This window comes from Anopheles cruzii, chromosome 3 (genome assembly GCF_943734635.1).
Source record: "Anopheles cruzii chromosome 3, idAnoCruzAS_RS32_06, whole genome shotgun sequence".
Classification (NCBI taxonomy): domain Eukaryota; kingdom Metazoa; phylum Arthropoda; class Insecta; order Diptera; family Culicidae; genus Anopheles; species Anopheles cruzii.
In genome coordinates, this window is record NC_069145.1 from 64,913,248 (window position 1) to 64,929,316 (window position 16,069).

Here is a 16,069-nt window from a genome sequence, read left to right on the forward strand (position 1 = left end):
TAGTCAAGTACCGCCATCAAAAACGAATGAAACTAATAGTGCGGTAGCAACTTAAATTGCAGAAAAAATGTACTGCAGTATTGATCTACCATCGTAACTAATATGCACAACCAAGCAGGCTAGGCGTCGAACAAGGAAACATCTATTACTAGGGCAAACAAGGTGTAAAAAGATAATGAATTATTTATCTACCATCCGTTGACTCTCAACGCGCACGGAGAGCAACCCACGTTCTTGCACGTTTGCCATTTTTAGTTCCGTCTCACTATTGCACACTATTCTATCATTAGTTTTATGCTTATTTCTTCTACATTGCTATGTGTCTATGTGTGTGTTGTTTCACATTTTTCTAGTTTTCACACACTTCTTTCTCGTGCCTCGGTGGCTGGCGCTCTTACATGCTACTTTGCGCACTTCACTAGAAACCACGGTGCAGAAACAAGTGTGTCCCACATTACTCGTGCGTGTTCCCTTTTTTACCCCTTCTCTCTCTCTCTCTCCCTCGCGGATCTAACAGTTATAGTTTTTTTTATTATTTCGATAGAATTTTGCTAATTTATCTTTCTTTTTTTCTATAATTGTATTCTTATCTTTTTATGTATATAAATTATCTCAGATTCAATTGCATCTACAATTTCATAGCCGTGTTGTTCTATTGTAGCAGCTAGAGAAAAAGAGAGAAAAAGAGAAAGAAAGACAATAAAAACGAACAAGAAAGAAAACCGGGGGAGAGAAAAGAGAGCGAAAAACAATAGAAAAGACACAAAAGGGAAAAGAATAGAAAAGAACAATATCACTCAATGCACTAAAAAGGTGGCGCTCAAACACACAACGCGCACGCACGCACGCACGCACGCTTGCTTGCTGTTGGTGGCGGCGGCGGCGGTTGGTTACTGTTTCTATTGTTTGAAGGTGATGATAGAGATGAAGAAACGGTCGAGGAACAACACAGGCAGAGCCAAACCTATAGCCGGCGGCTAAAGGGAACTAAAAACGGATTGGGAACGGATAGATTATAACGGGTGAGGGAGATAAGAGATTACATCGTATTAAAAAGAGCTCACAGTTGTCACTGTTTGTGGCATCACAGTTGCACAAACGAGAGAACCACTAGCTACACTAGTGGTGTTTACGGTTTACCAAGGCGACACAGAAACACATACACAGAGCGTGTGAGAAGGGCGGCAAAAGAGGGCTCTCTAAAGCGGACCACCAAACACAGCCGCGGTTCTCAACGTCTATAGAGGAAGAGGTAAACTACTTAACCAAACAGCCAACTCTACACACACGAAATTCACAACCAACGCCTACGGGATGGGGATGGCACACAAAACGATTATAGGCAAGTGGGACAAGAAAGAAAACAAATGGAAGCTCGAGTTAGGACGAGTCGGGACGATGCGCTCCAAAAATGCGTGGAGCAGGTGAGAAGTGTTGGCCAGCTCAGCACTAGCAATAGTTTAGAAACATGTAGTCGACATGTAGTTTGTGTTTGTCCCACATTTCGGTCTGGTGCGGATTCTGCTATGATATGATGTGGAGAGTCTGGCTATACTACAGAGAAACAAGGCTAAGTCGTTCGTTTGTGTTTCTTTGCAACAGACCGTTTTATTACTCACTCCATTACGTTCCATTTGGTACCTATACACTAAAGTAGTGGAAGGTTTTTCCCCCATTTGGTCTTCTTCTCTAACGCTCGAACGGGAGCATATTGTGGCCCCAGGAGGAAGGCTTCAAAACATTGGTTCCGTTATGGATCCTCTCCCCTCGAATGCGACGTCGACATGCTCTGTCGCGAACTCGTGAAGTTAAAACGGTTACGCTCTTATGGTTTTAGTTAAATACTGATTTTACTGTTTTGTAACAATATTTCGCTACACTACGCTAGGGCGGCGGAATGGAACGCGTCAGTACCGCGCTGGTAATGCCGCGTAAGCCACAAAGTAGAGACAGAGGTTAGATAAATAGTTTCAAATAACCGACACTGGCCCCTTTCTCGGCTCAGCTCCTACTCTAAATTCGCTAATCGGAATCTCACTCGGGGTATGTACACAACTCGCCATTCGATCCTGGTGCCGGCAATATCCCTTACAACCTGTGCGTTTGCCCCACGCTTTCGAAGCTCTCCCGGCCAATAGCAAAAAGTTTCTCTTATCATTAAATTGGTCTTGATGTGTGTGTGTGTGTGTGTGCTATGTCTATCAGGGTCTCTATTCTAGACTGGGTGTCTGGATGTTTGGAATGTTGGGCATCAATCATTTTGGGTCGAAAAACGGGAAAACCCAGAATGCACTTTGAACAAACCCCTTTTCTTTGGAGGTCCTTTTTGAGGGAGTGTAGTGGTGTAGAGCGCCCACAAACCAGGCTGTCGATTGTGGTGTGGCGTCCTCCAACAGGACTATTTTTATGACCCAGCTACACCCTCGGAACGGTCTATGTCGGAATAAAGGAACGAAAGCAAATGTACTCTACACAACCGCGTCAGTTGCCAGATGGGAGTCACTACAGAAAAGAAGTCGTTATTGTTGGGAACTCCATATCTTAAAAGCAATTCATTAACAGAAAAACACATCATCACAGAGAGAGAGAAAGAGAAACTAAGAGTTTGAATACAGTTTTACAAAACGTAGAAAGCTTGAACCGATCACGAAACAGGGCACACAAGGCATTACTTACTAGAGAGACGGAAAGTAAAGGGGGGAAAAACGATGGTCAAACGGCTGTGCGCGCGTTGCCCAGACTGACAGAGGCTGAGGCGCGCAACACCGACAGATCGGTAAACGGAAACCAAAAGTGGGAATTAAACGGGAACGAGGAGGAGAGCACATCGAGAACTAGCAAAACATCGCTTGCAGAGTGCGGATCATCGCAGTAACTCTAGTAGTAATCGTACACATCCTTGCGCAACAGCTGCATATAGATGTCTCTACCATACCTTTCCAGCAGCCGCCGCTTCAGCTCCGGCGGGTACGTCACGTAGATGTAGTGTTCGCTTTGGCCGAGCTCCGAGCCGAACTCGCCGGTACCGGAACCGGTGCCGGCCGTACTGCCGCCGCCTGCAGCGAGGGTCGCCGCCGATCCGGACGCCACCAGCGATGAGGACGCTTCGCTGGACCGTGGCCCGTTCCCGCTGGATGCGTAACCGTAGCCTCCCTCGTCCGCCGTCGCCGACGAGTACAGCATCGAGGAGGAGGACGGACCGGGTGAGACATGGATCTGGGGTGTGTGCAGTAGATCGTTGCCGGTGCCACCGCCGACCGCACTGACCGCCGTCAGATTGCTCAAACTGGCCGTCGAGTGACCGCCGTCCGCGAGCCGGTAGATACCGGACGCACCGCCGGACGAGACCGGCTGCAGGTAGTGCCGTCCACCGCCTTGGTGGCCCGCCGGACCGGGCCCGCCATGGTGGAGGTGTCCCGACGATGTCAAGTGTGCGGCACCGTACGGATGCGGGTCACCGATGGTCCTGGTGCTGCCACCTGCCGCTGGACCCTGGGAGGGACTGAAATCTTCACTGCTGCGCTTATCGGCACGCCAACAGAAGGCACCACGAGCCGGGGCGAGAGAGGTCGTAACATCGGAACGTCCGCACCGGAACGTGCCCAAATTGGTGGGGAGTGAAATATACATACAAAACACATACACGCACAGACACACACATAACGGAAGAGAAAAGAGAAAGAGAGTAAAGAGGGGGTGGGTGGTAAGAGAAGGGTGACAGACAGACAGGAAGGGCAGCAAATGCAGATAGAATGAAGTGGCCAAGGGCACCAAGCAGTGATTTGAAAAGAAGTGAAGCGCAGCTTAGGAGGACCTCCAATGAAGAACCGGTATGGAATGGAGGTCCGTGGTGAGGACAGAGTGTGTGAAGAAGAGGTAAAGAGTGATTCGGAAGTGTGGCTCATTCACAAACTAAATCAGCGATAAGCAGAGAGAAAGAGAGACAGGAAAAGAGATGAGGATGACTGTGAGGCGCGCATGTGCGTGCGGATCGGGCTCTGGTGCCGTGATTCTACGGTGCGCAGGATGGATGGGTTCACGGTTACTCACTCGAACAGTATCCAGATGATGTAGTAACAGAGGCACACGCCCATCGACAGCACCATCACCAGGACGAAGACCAGACCCCAGGGGAAGGGCCGCTGATCGAGGGGGCCGTCCTCCCAGTACCGCTCGCAGGTCAGATACCAGCAGACGGCCCGGTTCAGCTCTTCCTCCATGCTGCGAAAGTCGTCGTGTGACAGCTGCACCAGCAACCCTACGATGCAGTCCCGGACGAGGATTTCGCAGCGCGTCTTCAGCTGACCGATCTCGTCCGCGTTGCAGTTCGCCTTCAGGCGTTGCATTTCCGACAGGCGCTGCTGCTTCCGGTCGACCGGCGGCAGTGACGAGTCGACCAGATGCTGATCACACTGCGACGTGGCGTTGCTGGACTCCTCCTCGTCATCGTCCTCGTCGTCCTCGTCGTCGTCATCATCATCATCCTCATCCTCAACGTCGTCCTCGACCACATGATCATTCGCTGGAAAGGGAATCGAAAATCCACTGAGATTAGCTGGCGGGCGGTCGAATGTGGCGGCCTTTTCCCGTACCTTCCTTATCGTCGCCGCTGCTCGGCGAACTTTTGGTGGAACCCCGTTTCGCTTTCGCGGCCAAACTTCGCGCCCCGCAGTTGACCGCACCTTTCAGGCTCCCCACCGTTGTCACGGGCGCTGGCTTTCGATCCCGGAACACGTCGTCCCTGAGGGTTTGCAGCATCTTCGGCAGTAGCGACTTCCGGCTGAAACGTGTCAAAAGAAAGGAGGAAGGAGTAGAGATCTGGGATCGGGGACTCAATTGGAGCACCAGCCGTTTACCTCTCCGGAACCTTGGCCAGATCTCGTGGGCCGGCCGCCGTCAACGCTGTCCGGTAGGCGGTCGCCTCGCTCCACACCTCGATGTCGGTGCTGACCGCGTTCGGGTCACCGCCGAACGCCAGCGTCGCGTCCTTAGCGATCAGCACCTCGCACCGCATCATGTCGCAGTAGTCGGCCAGGCAGATCGCGTCCTCGGCCGTGTTGATGTTGCCTCTATGCCGGTTCTCGAAGTGGTTCTCGAGGTGCTGCTCCTCGAAGAAGCTCTTGCCGCAGAACCCGCACGTCCACTGCGACGGGCGGTGCTGCTTTTTGGCGCTCTGCTGCGGGCCGAAGATGTCGCGCAGCGGGTGGAACGGGCAGTCGAGCGGCAGTTTCACCTGGTACTTCTCCAGTATCGGCAGCCAGCGCGAGTGCACGATCTTGCGCACGACGCGCGAGCTGTCGCGGGAGCATGATATTTTGAACACACTCGGGCCCGGCCACGGGATGATCGAGAGAAGGCAAATCACTATCACCTGCAACGTAAAGAGCTGTGTAAGCCAAGGGTATTCCCGAGGTGGACGCCAGATGGTTTATTTGTTCTAATCATCCCATTTGCAAAACTGTTTACACTTTACGAGCCCCTCGAGCGAAGAATTATGGTGCTTGGGGTGGTTTGGTGAGTACACTCCAATCAACAAAGTCTGAACACTAAGACTGATTGGCCGTGAAGATCGAAGCCCAGTGGCGCTGGAAGATCCCGTGACGGGTCGCCAACGGCAACTGTTAGACATCAATATGGTCCAAGGGATTTCAACTTCTTTCAGACAAAAACGAACAAAAAAGGTACTCACCAACACAAAACAAAAAACGTGTGATAACAAACGAAACACTTTGCTTAAAATTAACCACTGTCTTTCGTTTCAGTTCTTGAGGTTCCAGCCGTTTCACTCCGAACGAACCGAACTTCGCTTCGATCTGTAGCACACTTGCTGTCCACAGCACCCACAGATGGCCGGCAGTGGTGGCAAGGGTTTACGCGGTGGAGTCAGAGCGACCGCGTACACGGTCGTCAGCATCATGCTGCCCCAGTAGCACAGCTGATACAGCATCCTCCACAGGAGCATCGTTCGGCCAACGATCACAGCACGATCCTGGACCACCACTGTCCCGTACGACTTGCGGCGGTTTAGGGGCTTCAATGTGCGGCCCTGTTTATTTGCTATCGGACTCCTCACGGGGCTCACAGCGTTGATAAGCGTTGAACCTGAAAGGGCAATCAACTGCACCCGACTACGACGACGACGACCAGACGAGTGCTGGCGAGAGTGCAATCGCGCGCTACGCATCGCGCAAAATCACGCACCTTGCTGAGAATCAGAACACAGTGTGACCTAATAAGCAGACAGCACATTACTGACGACGCAGAACCTGGCCTGATGCGTTCACTTCTGCCTCTTCCTGGACGATCGCCCACGAGCTTCACAGAAAGCCACTGGGGCTGTGTTCACCTACGAGGTTCACCGTCGAACTGTGACGAGGCCCATAACGTCCAAAGGGTGCCCAAGACGACCTCTCTGATGTCGTGCGGAGACTTATTTCGTCAGAACGGAAGCTAATTTTCCTCAGCAGGCAAAAACCAACCTGTAACCTGCGCGTGTATGTGTGCGTCGTTACCGCTGCCGACGGGGGAATTTGAATTGGAGGGAAAAAAATGCCAGCACACACACTCACGTTATTAATCGGGCTGGTCGTGCACACCGGCAACGCAAAACCACGGCGGGAAAGGGACTTCGTCGACCGTCGAGTTCCGAAGTGTGACCGCCAGCTGACATGGTTCGAGGAAATCCGGTCACCCGTTGCCTCCGGTACTTTACTGTGTGTGTGTGTTCGTGTGACGACGCGGCGCCATGTTTGACACGCGGCGGAAAGGTGTACGAAAACGGGGGGTTTAATCCTCCCCGGGGCGGTTCATGTTTGCGCACCTACCACCAATAAGACAGGACAGCGGAAGGTTTACAAGGCGTCTGTGTTTTACAAATTGCAATTGACAGAAACCTTACATTTGCCACAGCTCGAAGCAGCGCCCGTCCCTCTCTGAGTACGAATGGAGGCGCCCGGTCATGAGATTGTTTTCCTGCTGCGAAGTGTTTACACCGGTTTGGTGAACGTCCCGCCCCAAGAAAGTACTTTTATCCCCTTTTGGGCGCGTGGAAACCAAAAAGGCAAAATTCTTATCATGGCCGGTCAAGCGGAAACATCGCCGGACAGGCCCGGAGGTGGTGGTGGCATATAAACCAACAAATCAGATGGGCAACTTCCGCATTTCCGGTCGCACCTCAACCACTAACGGGCCCTTTTGGCAGATAACATCACCCTCGTTCGGTATGAAAATAATACAAATGAAGCCGGTGACTACCAAAAGTTACCCAAGGACTTGGGCTAGCCTTTCGCAGGCGTTGTAGGTGTGTGGGTTTAGGGCTGGGTTTCGTTTTTGTTTGGCCCCCTTTTCTTGTTGAGGTGTCAAAAATGTCTTCGTCCATTTTTGGAGCCCAGACGTCACCGTCGACAGCGTCAACGGGCCAAACGATTAAGACGATTTGCGAGACCGATTGCTTCGCGTGAGGTGACACACCGTAGTAATCGTGATTATGTTGCGGAAAGGTAAAGGTAAAGTCCTTCAGACCGGTTGGCTCACTGGCCGGCGGCCGGGACTTCCGGACAAATTTTCCTACTTTTGACACCTTCATCAGTCAACCGAGCCCCGGTACGGGAGGGCCTGGAGAGGCCAGTAATTTTAGGGTAATTTTAATCCGACTTCTGCCAATGTGACAAATTTTCCAAGCGGATCTGCGTTGGCTCGTACGGCAGCAAACGCCACCAACAAGCGAATGGGCGCGATATGGGAACTCAATCGTTTTCTATTCGGCTCATTTACGCACGACCCAAATGACTTGCTGGCGTCACCAACACTTCAGCGACTCCGATTACCTGCTGTTTGCTATTCGGAGCGCTTAAAGCGATTACTCTTGGGATTGACTTCCCTCAATGCGGCTGATTGAGTTTTGGTTGGTTCATTTAACTTGAAACAAACATAACACGCCAGAGCGAGCAGACAATGCATGGAGCAGGCGTCATGCGGTCCCACTGCGTATTAGATGACCTTTTTCTTGATTTCTGGTTCGGTGCGTTGTGCTCCTCATTCTAGAGCAGAGCCACCCGCAACCCTGCGAATTGGCACATTGCACAGCAGTGCAACAAGCGAATCGATGCGCCAGTCCCGGCCAGTAACTAGGTCGACTGGCTGGCTGCCCACTATGTTTCCGTTATGGACCGTTATGCTGACGCTGGCTCGGATCCTCCAGATGCCCCCGAAGCAATTAGTTGTGCCCTGAGGTTCAATTTTGTTTCACTTTTCTCACCAACACAAGCAAACTGTGTGTGTGTGGCCCAGAATTGCATGTGTAATTTATGCAAACATTCAAATTGCTCAGTTCAAATTGCCATCAGAGAAACCATCGCTCAAGAAGCATCGGACGTGGCCGTGCAGACCCGATGCATAAAACCTTCTTCCTGCTGTGGCGATTAGAGTAGGGTTGTTTTTTGCGATTTTAGGTGGCAAAAGAAAATCAGCGCTGCACGAAAAGCCTGCACCATAATGCGATTACACGGTGAACAACGTGCGATGCAGAAAAAAAGAACCAGAAGAAAATTGTATGCACCATCATCAAATTTGCATCAACGCGAAATGTGCATGGTGTTCGCCGAAATAAACGTTGCTTTAAAATCACCAGGAACGGCAAAGGGAAACAATCCGTTCTACCGTTTTTGTTTCCTCTGGTAATGCCCGCGTGGAAAATGTTCGCATGCTTCGGCCAGATTAGCGGACCACTATTGACACATTTTTACGACCTCAAAGTATCGCTGGGAGTACGATGCTAACACCCAGTTGTTAACCGTGACACTGCCTTGATTTCAAGTTTGGGCAAATCAGAGTTACCTTTGGTGTGTTGATTGTTATAAGTCGGTGAGGTTCTTGGCACATGTACAAAAAATGTAAGTTTTACGACTTTAAGTGAAAGATGTGAGACTAATTATATTTTTTCAATTTACGTCCATTCGAAACCACGTCTGATCCAACGAGCATCAGGCGCTCCAATATTGTATGAAGTACTAAGCCTGTGCATTAAAATTGCGCCAGTTTTTGCGGTAATTTACGGATCTGCAAAGAAAATCTCTCTGTAGGGTTATTTGTCTGCTTTAAGCGTCATTTTTTATTTTGAGGCCAAGGGATGCTCATTGTTCTGTTATTGTGTCTAACATTTAATCCCTAACAAAATTTCCGAATATTGATGGTAAAAGTCTACTATAAGACAATTTTATCATAACAGTCTGTTTCAAGTGCTTTACGGTGTTTATTTTTTGTTCAAGAATGATTGATTTGGTGGATCGGCTGGGAGTTGTCTCGACTGGACATCAATCGATACGTTTCGGAATTTACTAAAAAACTCATAAAGGTCCTTAGAATGTACAACATAGAAAAGCCAAAGCAATTTCGAGTACTTCTTACTTATAATAAACCTATTTATTAATCCCTTCGGTATTGCACCCTGCACTTCAGTGCAAACGTAAAACCTTGTTCTACGATCTATGACTCCCCCGGCGATCGATACGCGTAATGCTTATGATATTCTGTTTCGTAGGTGAGTTCAAAAAATTTAAGGAACTCTCCACCGACGGGTGCGCCAATTTCGGCACCACCGTCCGGCACCGCAGGAGGTTCCGGCTGCTCAATTTGCATGTCTTCCGCGACTGGAGCGGGCTTGGGGACGGTGGGCAGGGCGAAATATAAACATAATGGCAAGAAAATATCAAATTGTAATAAAGCGCCGACCCCCGACGGGCGGGATAGGATCGAGCGGTTGCGGTGGCTAGGAGCAGGGGTAGGTCCTCTCTAAGGACGATGACAAGAAATCGATTTTCGGTTCTCGTGGCGCTTATGTATCGCCACGCGCGATTGCGTTTGTGTGTGCGCGTACGTTTGTTTCTCTATTTGTTCGACAACGTGTTTCATATTTAATTCGGCCACTCGCCCGGTCTTCTTTGGATCATTGAGCTCCCCACTACCACTGCTTCCGGAGTGGTTTTCATATGAGGTCTAAAGACGCATCGCGGGCACGGAACAGTTCAATTTGGAACATTTTAATACAATTCCTCTAAGCTTCTAAGCGGTTCAGGTTCTGGCTTATCGTGCATACAGAGAACTAGTCCTACGTAGCTGTTAAAACCCACTTCCGTTGGTCGGTCGGTCGAGAAATGAATTCAACATTTATGACCCTTGAAGCCATCGATCCTCGTGGAGTGCGTCACGCGGAGCGGCACTATATCAGACCCTCCAATAGGACCACAAAGAATTTTAACTGATTAACCTCAAGCACCGCGTCTGGCATTCAAAGAAATATGAAAAACCATATTTCTGGATTTTGTTGCTACACACTCCTGGCTCCTTATACCAATTTTGGTGCCAATATTTTCCTCTACCGCGAAGAATGAAAACGGGGGGGAAAGTGCGGCAATATTTGGCTGGCTTCCACATAGCCTGAATACAGTTTGGATAAGATCTTGACCGGTGTCGCCAAGATATTACGCTCGCTTATCTTGGCCGCCATTCCGGGCTTTATGCCTTTTTATATCTTCCCTTCTGCCAGCGTTCTTTTCTTGGCTCGCAGTAACGAAGTTCTTCCCGCCGGTCTTTAAACTGGCGAATCAACAATTAGGAAAGTTGTGCGTCGCCATACCATTACAAGCATCGGATCCATTCAACAGTTTCTAGAACGCGTAATCCCAGAACTATGCTCCGCTCCAGGACTTGAAACTACCTGTTATGGTTGGCGGTAATAAAAAAAACCGAACACGGTAAATGAGATGGTTGGGAAAAGTTTTTCCGCATGGTGGGGACAACCATCGACCGACCGAGCGAGAGGAAGCGAGAGAAAAACCGCGGCGACGACGATGAGGGGCCAACAGTTTTCTTATCCCATTTTACGAGCTCCTAGCACGAGCCGTCTCCGGAAACGAGGAGAAAAACGAAGGGGGACCAAAAGTTAATAGAATATTACATTCATCCCTCATTCTGGCACCCGCGTTGTGTAATGTTGGACTGCAACACGTTACACGGTGGGTAGAATTAGGTAAAAGTTGCGGTGAAATTAACAGGAAGTTTTTTGATGCAGTCAATTTGTGTCCACCGCAAGTAACGATCTGTGCTGCTTGTCGCAGTCGGAAACCATTTTCTTACCTCGATGTTAATCGATTTAGTCCACATTCATAATCCTCTTTCATAAATGATTGCGGGCAAAAATGTGCGACGTCCGCTGGGCACTAGGGAGAAGTAATCCAACTCTGAACGAACGCCACTCCGAAACACTCACTCTGTCCGACCTCTCCACGAAGGGGTACACACTATTTTTACATTACACCGATCTGCAGTCCTTCGGGCCAGAGCAGGGTACTTTTTTGCTCCAAGCTCTTGAACTGCTGAAGGGGCTGCAGGTAGAGACTTTCGCACCCAACACGTTTGCAACACTCACTACACCGTCATAACGCGTACGCCAACGCCAGGATAACGACGGACCGCGAAAAGGACACTGGAAGTGCGTCGTTGAAACTGCTGCCTTCTTCCGGCAAGGATTTTCAGCTTACATCCAGTTTGCAGCAGCAGAGCCCGGAGGGGTGCAGGAGTGCGACTTCGACCCACCGAAGCAGGAACCCACCGAATGTGTGTTACAAGCAACCCTACCGAAACACTGCCTGCTACTAGCGTGACAGCGGCCGAGGATGTCCTTGCGCAGAAGCGGCCCCATTTCCTGGAGCCCGAAAGCGGCACATCTGACGGACCGGTGCCGGTGCGTGGCCGGAAATTACGCCACGATAGTTGCTCACACTGGCTGTTGATCGTTGGTTTTAAATCTGTTTTTTACACGTGGTTTTAAAACGAGCCGCGTGCCAATTTGTTGTCGTTCCACGCAATGCCATTTTCGAAGGTTTGTTCGGAAATTGGAAAGATAGAAAATCGTTCCATGAAACGTTCGCTATTCGTTTCGAATCGTTTACTATTTTAGAATGAAAAAACTACTAAAATAACGCTGGCGTTCAGTGCTTCTCATTCGCTTGGTTCACCCTGTGCTTGGTTTGCTCCGTTCTCCGCCAGATGGCAGCAGCACGCGAGGAACGTCAGAATCTTTCGACCAATCAGCGTGCAACAGCAAATGCTCAACAAATTTAACTCTCCGCGCTGTCACTCTGGACGGACGTCGGCCCCGAAAGCCGACCACGGAGCCGAAAGACTGCGGAAACGAGGGTTGGTCCGGTGCCACGCTTTAGCCAGACAAATTGTGATCGAGTCCCTAATGGATTATTAAGCGAGCGCGTCCATTCCATTCTGCGAGCGACGACAAGCGAGGGAAACACAACGGCCACAAAGTAACGTGCAATAAGAGGACACAATGCAGCCTTTCAGTTTCTTCACTTCGCTGCTGCTCAGTGCACTGGTTTTGCTACTACTCGACGAAGCTTCGGCCGGTCGCGATTTCTACAACATTCTCGGCCTCCGGAAGACGGCCTCGAAGAACGAGGTGAAAAAGGCGTACAGGTAAGCGACCATTTCTTGCATGAATCTCTGGAAACCCGGTTTTGATGACGTGTATGTGTCTACGCACAGAAAACTAGCGAAGGAGCTGCACCCGGACAAGAACAAAGACGATCCGGATGCGTCGCAAAAATTCCAAGATCTCGGCGCCGCGTACGAGGTGCTATCGGACGATGACAAACGCAAACTGTACGATCGGTGCGGCGAAGAGTGCGTGAAGAAGGAGGGCATGATGGACAACCACGATCCGTTCGCGCAGTTTTTCGGTGACTTTGGGTTCGGCTTCGGTGGCCAGGAGCAGCGGGAAACGCCACGGGGGGCCAACATCGTGATGGACCTACACGTGACGCTCGAGGAGCTGTACAGTGGGAACTTTGTGGAGATCACGCGCAACAAACCGGTGATGAAGCCGGCCTCTGGCACGCGCAAGTGCAACTGCCGGCAGGAGATGGTGACGCGCAACCTGGGCCCGGGACGGTTCCAGATGATGCAGCAGACGGTGTGCGACGAGTGCCCGAACGTGAAGCTGGTGAACGAGGAGCGCACGATCGAGATCGAGATCGAACCGGGCATGGAGGACGGACAGGAGACCCGGTTTTCGGGCGAAGGCGAACCGCACATGGACGGCGATCCGGGTGATTTGATGCTGAAGGTGAAAACGGTACCGCACCAAAGGTTCGAGCGGCGCGGCGATGATCTGTACACGAACATCACCATCAGCCTTCAGGATGCGCTGACCGGTTTTACGCTGGACATTGTGCACTTGGACGGCCACAAGGTGACGGTGACGCGGGAAAAGATCACCTGGCCGGGTGCGCGCATCCGGAAGAACGGCGAGGGTATGCCGAACTACGAGAACAATAACTTGCACGGCACGTTGTACATTACGTTCGACGTCGAGTTTCCGAAAGCACAGTTCAGCGACACGGAAAAGGAAGGTAAGTAGGGCGACCAACGACCGTTCCCAGTTGACATCATTATTCAGGTACATTTCATTTGGTTCTCTTTTTTCAGACATTAAGAAACTCCTAAACCAACCCTCCAACAACCGTGTATACAATGGTCTGCGATATTCCTAACCACCCAAACGCGCGATAAGGTGGCAACAAGGGACCTCCCTACTTTAGAGCCAAGAGACTCCCGGAACCATTCGGAAATAGCTCGATTACACTTAGGCCGACAACAAATTTATAGTTTATCAATACAAGCCCGGACGATGTGGCTTTCCAAAGTTCGCACAGACATGGCATTTCTTTCTGATCGACGTTTGTTCCGATTCTTTTATGCTCGGTGAATGAAAACTGTGCAGGAAGGGGCCGTTTTTGTGCCCGGCACAGGCGTAGGTGAAGTTGGTGAGCATATTTATTTGTTCGGTTTCGTTCATCGAACTTCCCTGCTTTCCGCTCGTTACTCAATCCTTTTCAACCTTTTGTGTTTGTGTGGCGATTATGTAAATATGCGTTTGTTTAAGAAAGTAACGCAATCAAATAAAATTTCACCATTAAGCTGAACTACTGTGAATTACATTTCATTACGAATTGTTAAAGAAATTCGGTCGATTGGTTGTTAAAGGCGTTTTGAACTAATCCCAATGAACAAAAAAAAAAATGGTTCCGTAAATACATAGAACTAGCTATTCCCGGCGTGCGTCGCCTCGCCTCATATCATTCTCATTTCTCGATTATCCGGCGTTTCAGAGGATCGGACTTCCTGGCGACGCATTCGATCGGCTTCCCTCCTCGCTTCCCGTTGGATGCATGGCAAAACTCGCACCTACAGAATTTGATTCGATTTGTTCGAAAACAACTCATGTAACAACGTTGGCATCTGTCAAATGCGATAATATAAATAAATACCACTCGTTAATTTTTAACCATTCAACAATTCTGTGTTGGATTCATACAAAATCTGACCATTTTATTGAGTTTAGCCGATGTTTAGATTATATTTTGAATTGCCTGCAAGATTGAGTGACTTAGGAGCTACCCGTCAATTATAGTTTATAAACTGCTCGTGACTACCTGTGAAATTAGACCAAGCTGTCAAAAAGTAAAAGCGGAACCGAAACTGTCAAAACGCACCGCAGAACAGTAAACAAATCCAACGCGGACGAATTTAGAAAATCTTTGCACAGAAATAGACGATTGCAGTCGAAATGAAACCTTCGGCATTTATCAAGAAGAAGAATGGTGTTGAGTAAGTTAGTGTTTGATGCATATAAAAAGGTATTACAGCACATTATTTTCCAGAACCCCCAAAACATGCCGATGGTGCTTGGCGGCGTGTGACGATTTAGAGCCCCTACCGAACGACGAAACCGGACAATATAAGCTTCAGAAACTCTTCGATTGTACCGGTTTTCAGGTAGGACGATTGTTAAAATAAACATCTCAACCTGTTCCACAAGAAAGACTGTTCTATGAGACTCATATTTTTACAGGCCGATATATTACCTGGAGTTCCGACGTTTTTGTGCACGAAGTGCGAATCGCGCTTGGATAAGATGTATACGTTTCACTGGCGATGCAACGAAAACATTGCACTGGTCAATGGATTTACCGAAAAGCAAACCACAGTGAAGAACGAGGCAGACATCAGTAGAGACCATCTTGGCCACTCTGCTGAACAAACGGTTGGCACAGAATTGTCTATCAAAACTGAAGTCACCACACCGGATGCAGCGAACGATGCGATTCAGAGGAGTTGCACAGTTCCTCACGTAAATGGGACACATGAATGTTGTTGCAACCAACATGATGATTTATTCGAAGCAGAGGAAAATCCAATTGCGAAATTAGAGAATGAAGATGTCGATGAACAGGATAACCTCCAAACAAGTCCTTCAGAACTGATCTGCCGAGAAGATCCCTCTGTGACAACTAACACGTGTATTAATGATCCGGCATCAGAATCAATTCGAAACGGAATTGCTGCCATCGATGCCGGAAAACACCTCAAAGGTGGTCGAAAACGTAAAAACGATCAAGAGAAAACGCTACGTCGGTTGCGCTCGTATAAACGTCGGAGTGATCAACGCGTTAATCGTACAGAACTGATCTGCCAAGATCTAGAAGATCGCCCTTTGACAACTAACACGTGTGATAATGATTCGGCATTTGAAACCATTCAGAACGGAATTGCAGCCATCGATGCCGGAAAACACCTCAAAGTTGGCCGGAAACGTAAAAACGATCAAAACAAAACGCTACAGCGGTTGCGCTCGTATAAACGTCGGAGTGATCAACGAGATCACAGAAAAAGTCCTCGCAATAAGCAAAAGCACCATTGCTCTCATTGTTCAGCAACTTATATTCATTCAAGCAAGCTGAAGATTCACATCCGGACACACACCAACGAAATGCCTTATGCGTGTAAAATCTGTGACAGATCCTTCAGATCATCCAAACTTCTGCGGAAGCATTCTGTGCGTCACAACAAGGATCATAAATGCCCGCATTGCCCTTCAAAATTTGCTCTTTCTTCAGAGTTAAAGGTTCACATCCGCACTCATACTCTTGAAAAGCCTTATGTGTGTGAAATATGTGACCAAGCATTCAGGTCTTCAAGCAATCTGGGACAACATAAG

General features: G+C 49.3%; 3 protein-coding genes across 3 annotated transcripts in view; 2 read left to right on the plus strand and 1 right to left on the minus strand.

Moving 5' to 3' along the window:
- Nucleotides 1–194: 194 nt before the first annotated feature.
- LOC128271326 (uncharacterized) lies at nt 195–6,249 on the minus strand. Its single transcript, XM_053008798.1, has 6 exons — nt 6,202–6,249; nt 4,857–5,371; nt 4,593–4,780; nt 4,051–4,522; nt 2,936–3,517; nt 195–664 (listed from the first exon to the last, which is right to left on the minus strand). The coding sequence occupies exons 1-6, from the start codon at nt 6,247–6,249 to the stop codon at nt 637–639; spliced, it is 1,833 nt and encodes a 610-aa protein (XP_052864758.1). The 3' UTR covers nt 195–636.
- Nucleotides 6,250–12,165: 5,916 nt separating this feature from the next.
- LOC128271328 (dnaJ homolog shv) lies at nt 12,166–13,976 on the plus strand. Its single transcript, XM_053008800.1, has 3 exons — nt 12,166–12,486; nt 12,556–13,421; nt 13,498–13,976. The coding sequence occupies exons 1-3, from the start codon at nt 12,341–12,343 to the stop codon at nt 13,560–13,562; spliced, it is 1,077 nt and encodes a 358-aa protein (XP_052864760.1). The 5' UTR covers nt 12,166–12,340; the 3' UTR covers nt 13,563–13,976.
- A 611-nt stretch (nt 13,977–14,587) lies between these two features.
- LOC128270792 (uncharacterized) overlaps nt 14,588–16,069 on the plus strand; it is a 2,806-nt gene continuing 1,324 nt past the window's right edge. The window contains exons 1-3 of the mRNA XM_053008212.1: nt 14,588–14,679; nt 14,733–14,847; nt 14,924–15,080. Of these exons, the coding sequence (XP_052864172.1) occupies nt 14,639–14,679; nt 14,733–14,847; nt 14,924–15,080 (313 nt within the window). The 5' untranslated portion in view covers nt 14,588–14,638. The remainder of the gene's footprint in view (nt 14,680–14,732; nt 14,848–14,923; nt 15,081–16,069) is intronic.

What these genes read in the sequence shown, in the direction of transcription:
- LOC128271326 (XM_053008798.1), bottom strand. Translation starts at nt 6,249, where the DNA reads ATGTGCTGTCTGCTTATTAGGTCACACTGTGTTCTGATTCTCAGCAAG. An exon ending in CTGGCCAAGGTTCCGGAGAG is followed by an intron (nt 4,781 to 4,856) that starts GTAAACGGCTGG and finishes GACACGTTTCAG; the next exon opens with CCGGAAGTCGCTACTGCCGA. An exon ending in ATCATCTGGATACTGTTCGA is followed by an intron (nt 3,518 to 4,050) that starts GTGAGTAACCGT and finishes CGATAAGCGCAG; the next exon opens with CAGTGAAGATTTCAGTCCCT.
- LOC128271328 (XM_053008800.1), top strand. Translation starts at nt 12,341, where the DNA reads ATGCAGCCTTTCAGTTTCTTCACTTCGCTGCTGCTCAGTGCACTGGTT. An exon ending in GAGGTGAAAAAGGCGTACAG is followed by an intron (nt 12,487 to 12,555) that starts GTAAGCGACCAT and finishes GTCTACGCACAG; the next exon opens with AAAACTAGCGAAGGAGCTGC. An exon ending in CAGCGACACGGAAAAGGAAG is followed by an intron (nt 13,422 to 13,497) that starts GTAAGTAGGGCG and finishes CTCTTTTTTCAG; the next exon opens with ACATTAAGAAACTCCTAAAC.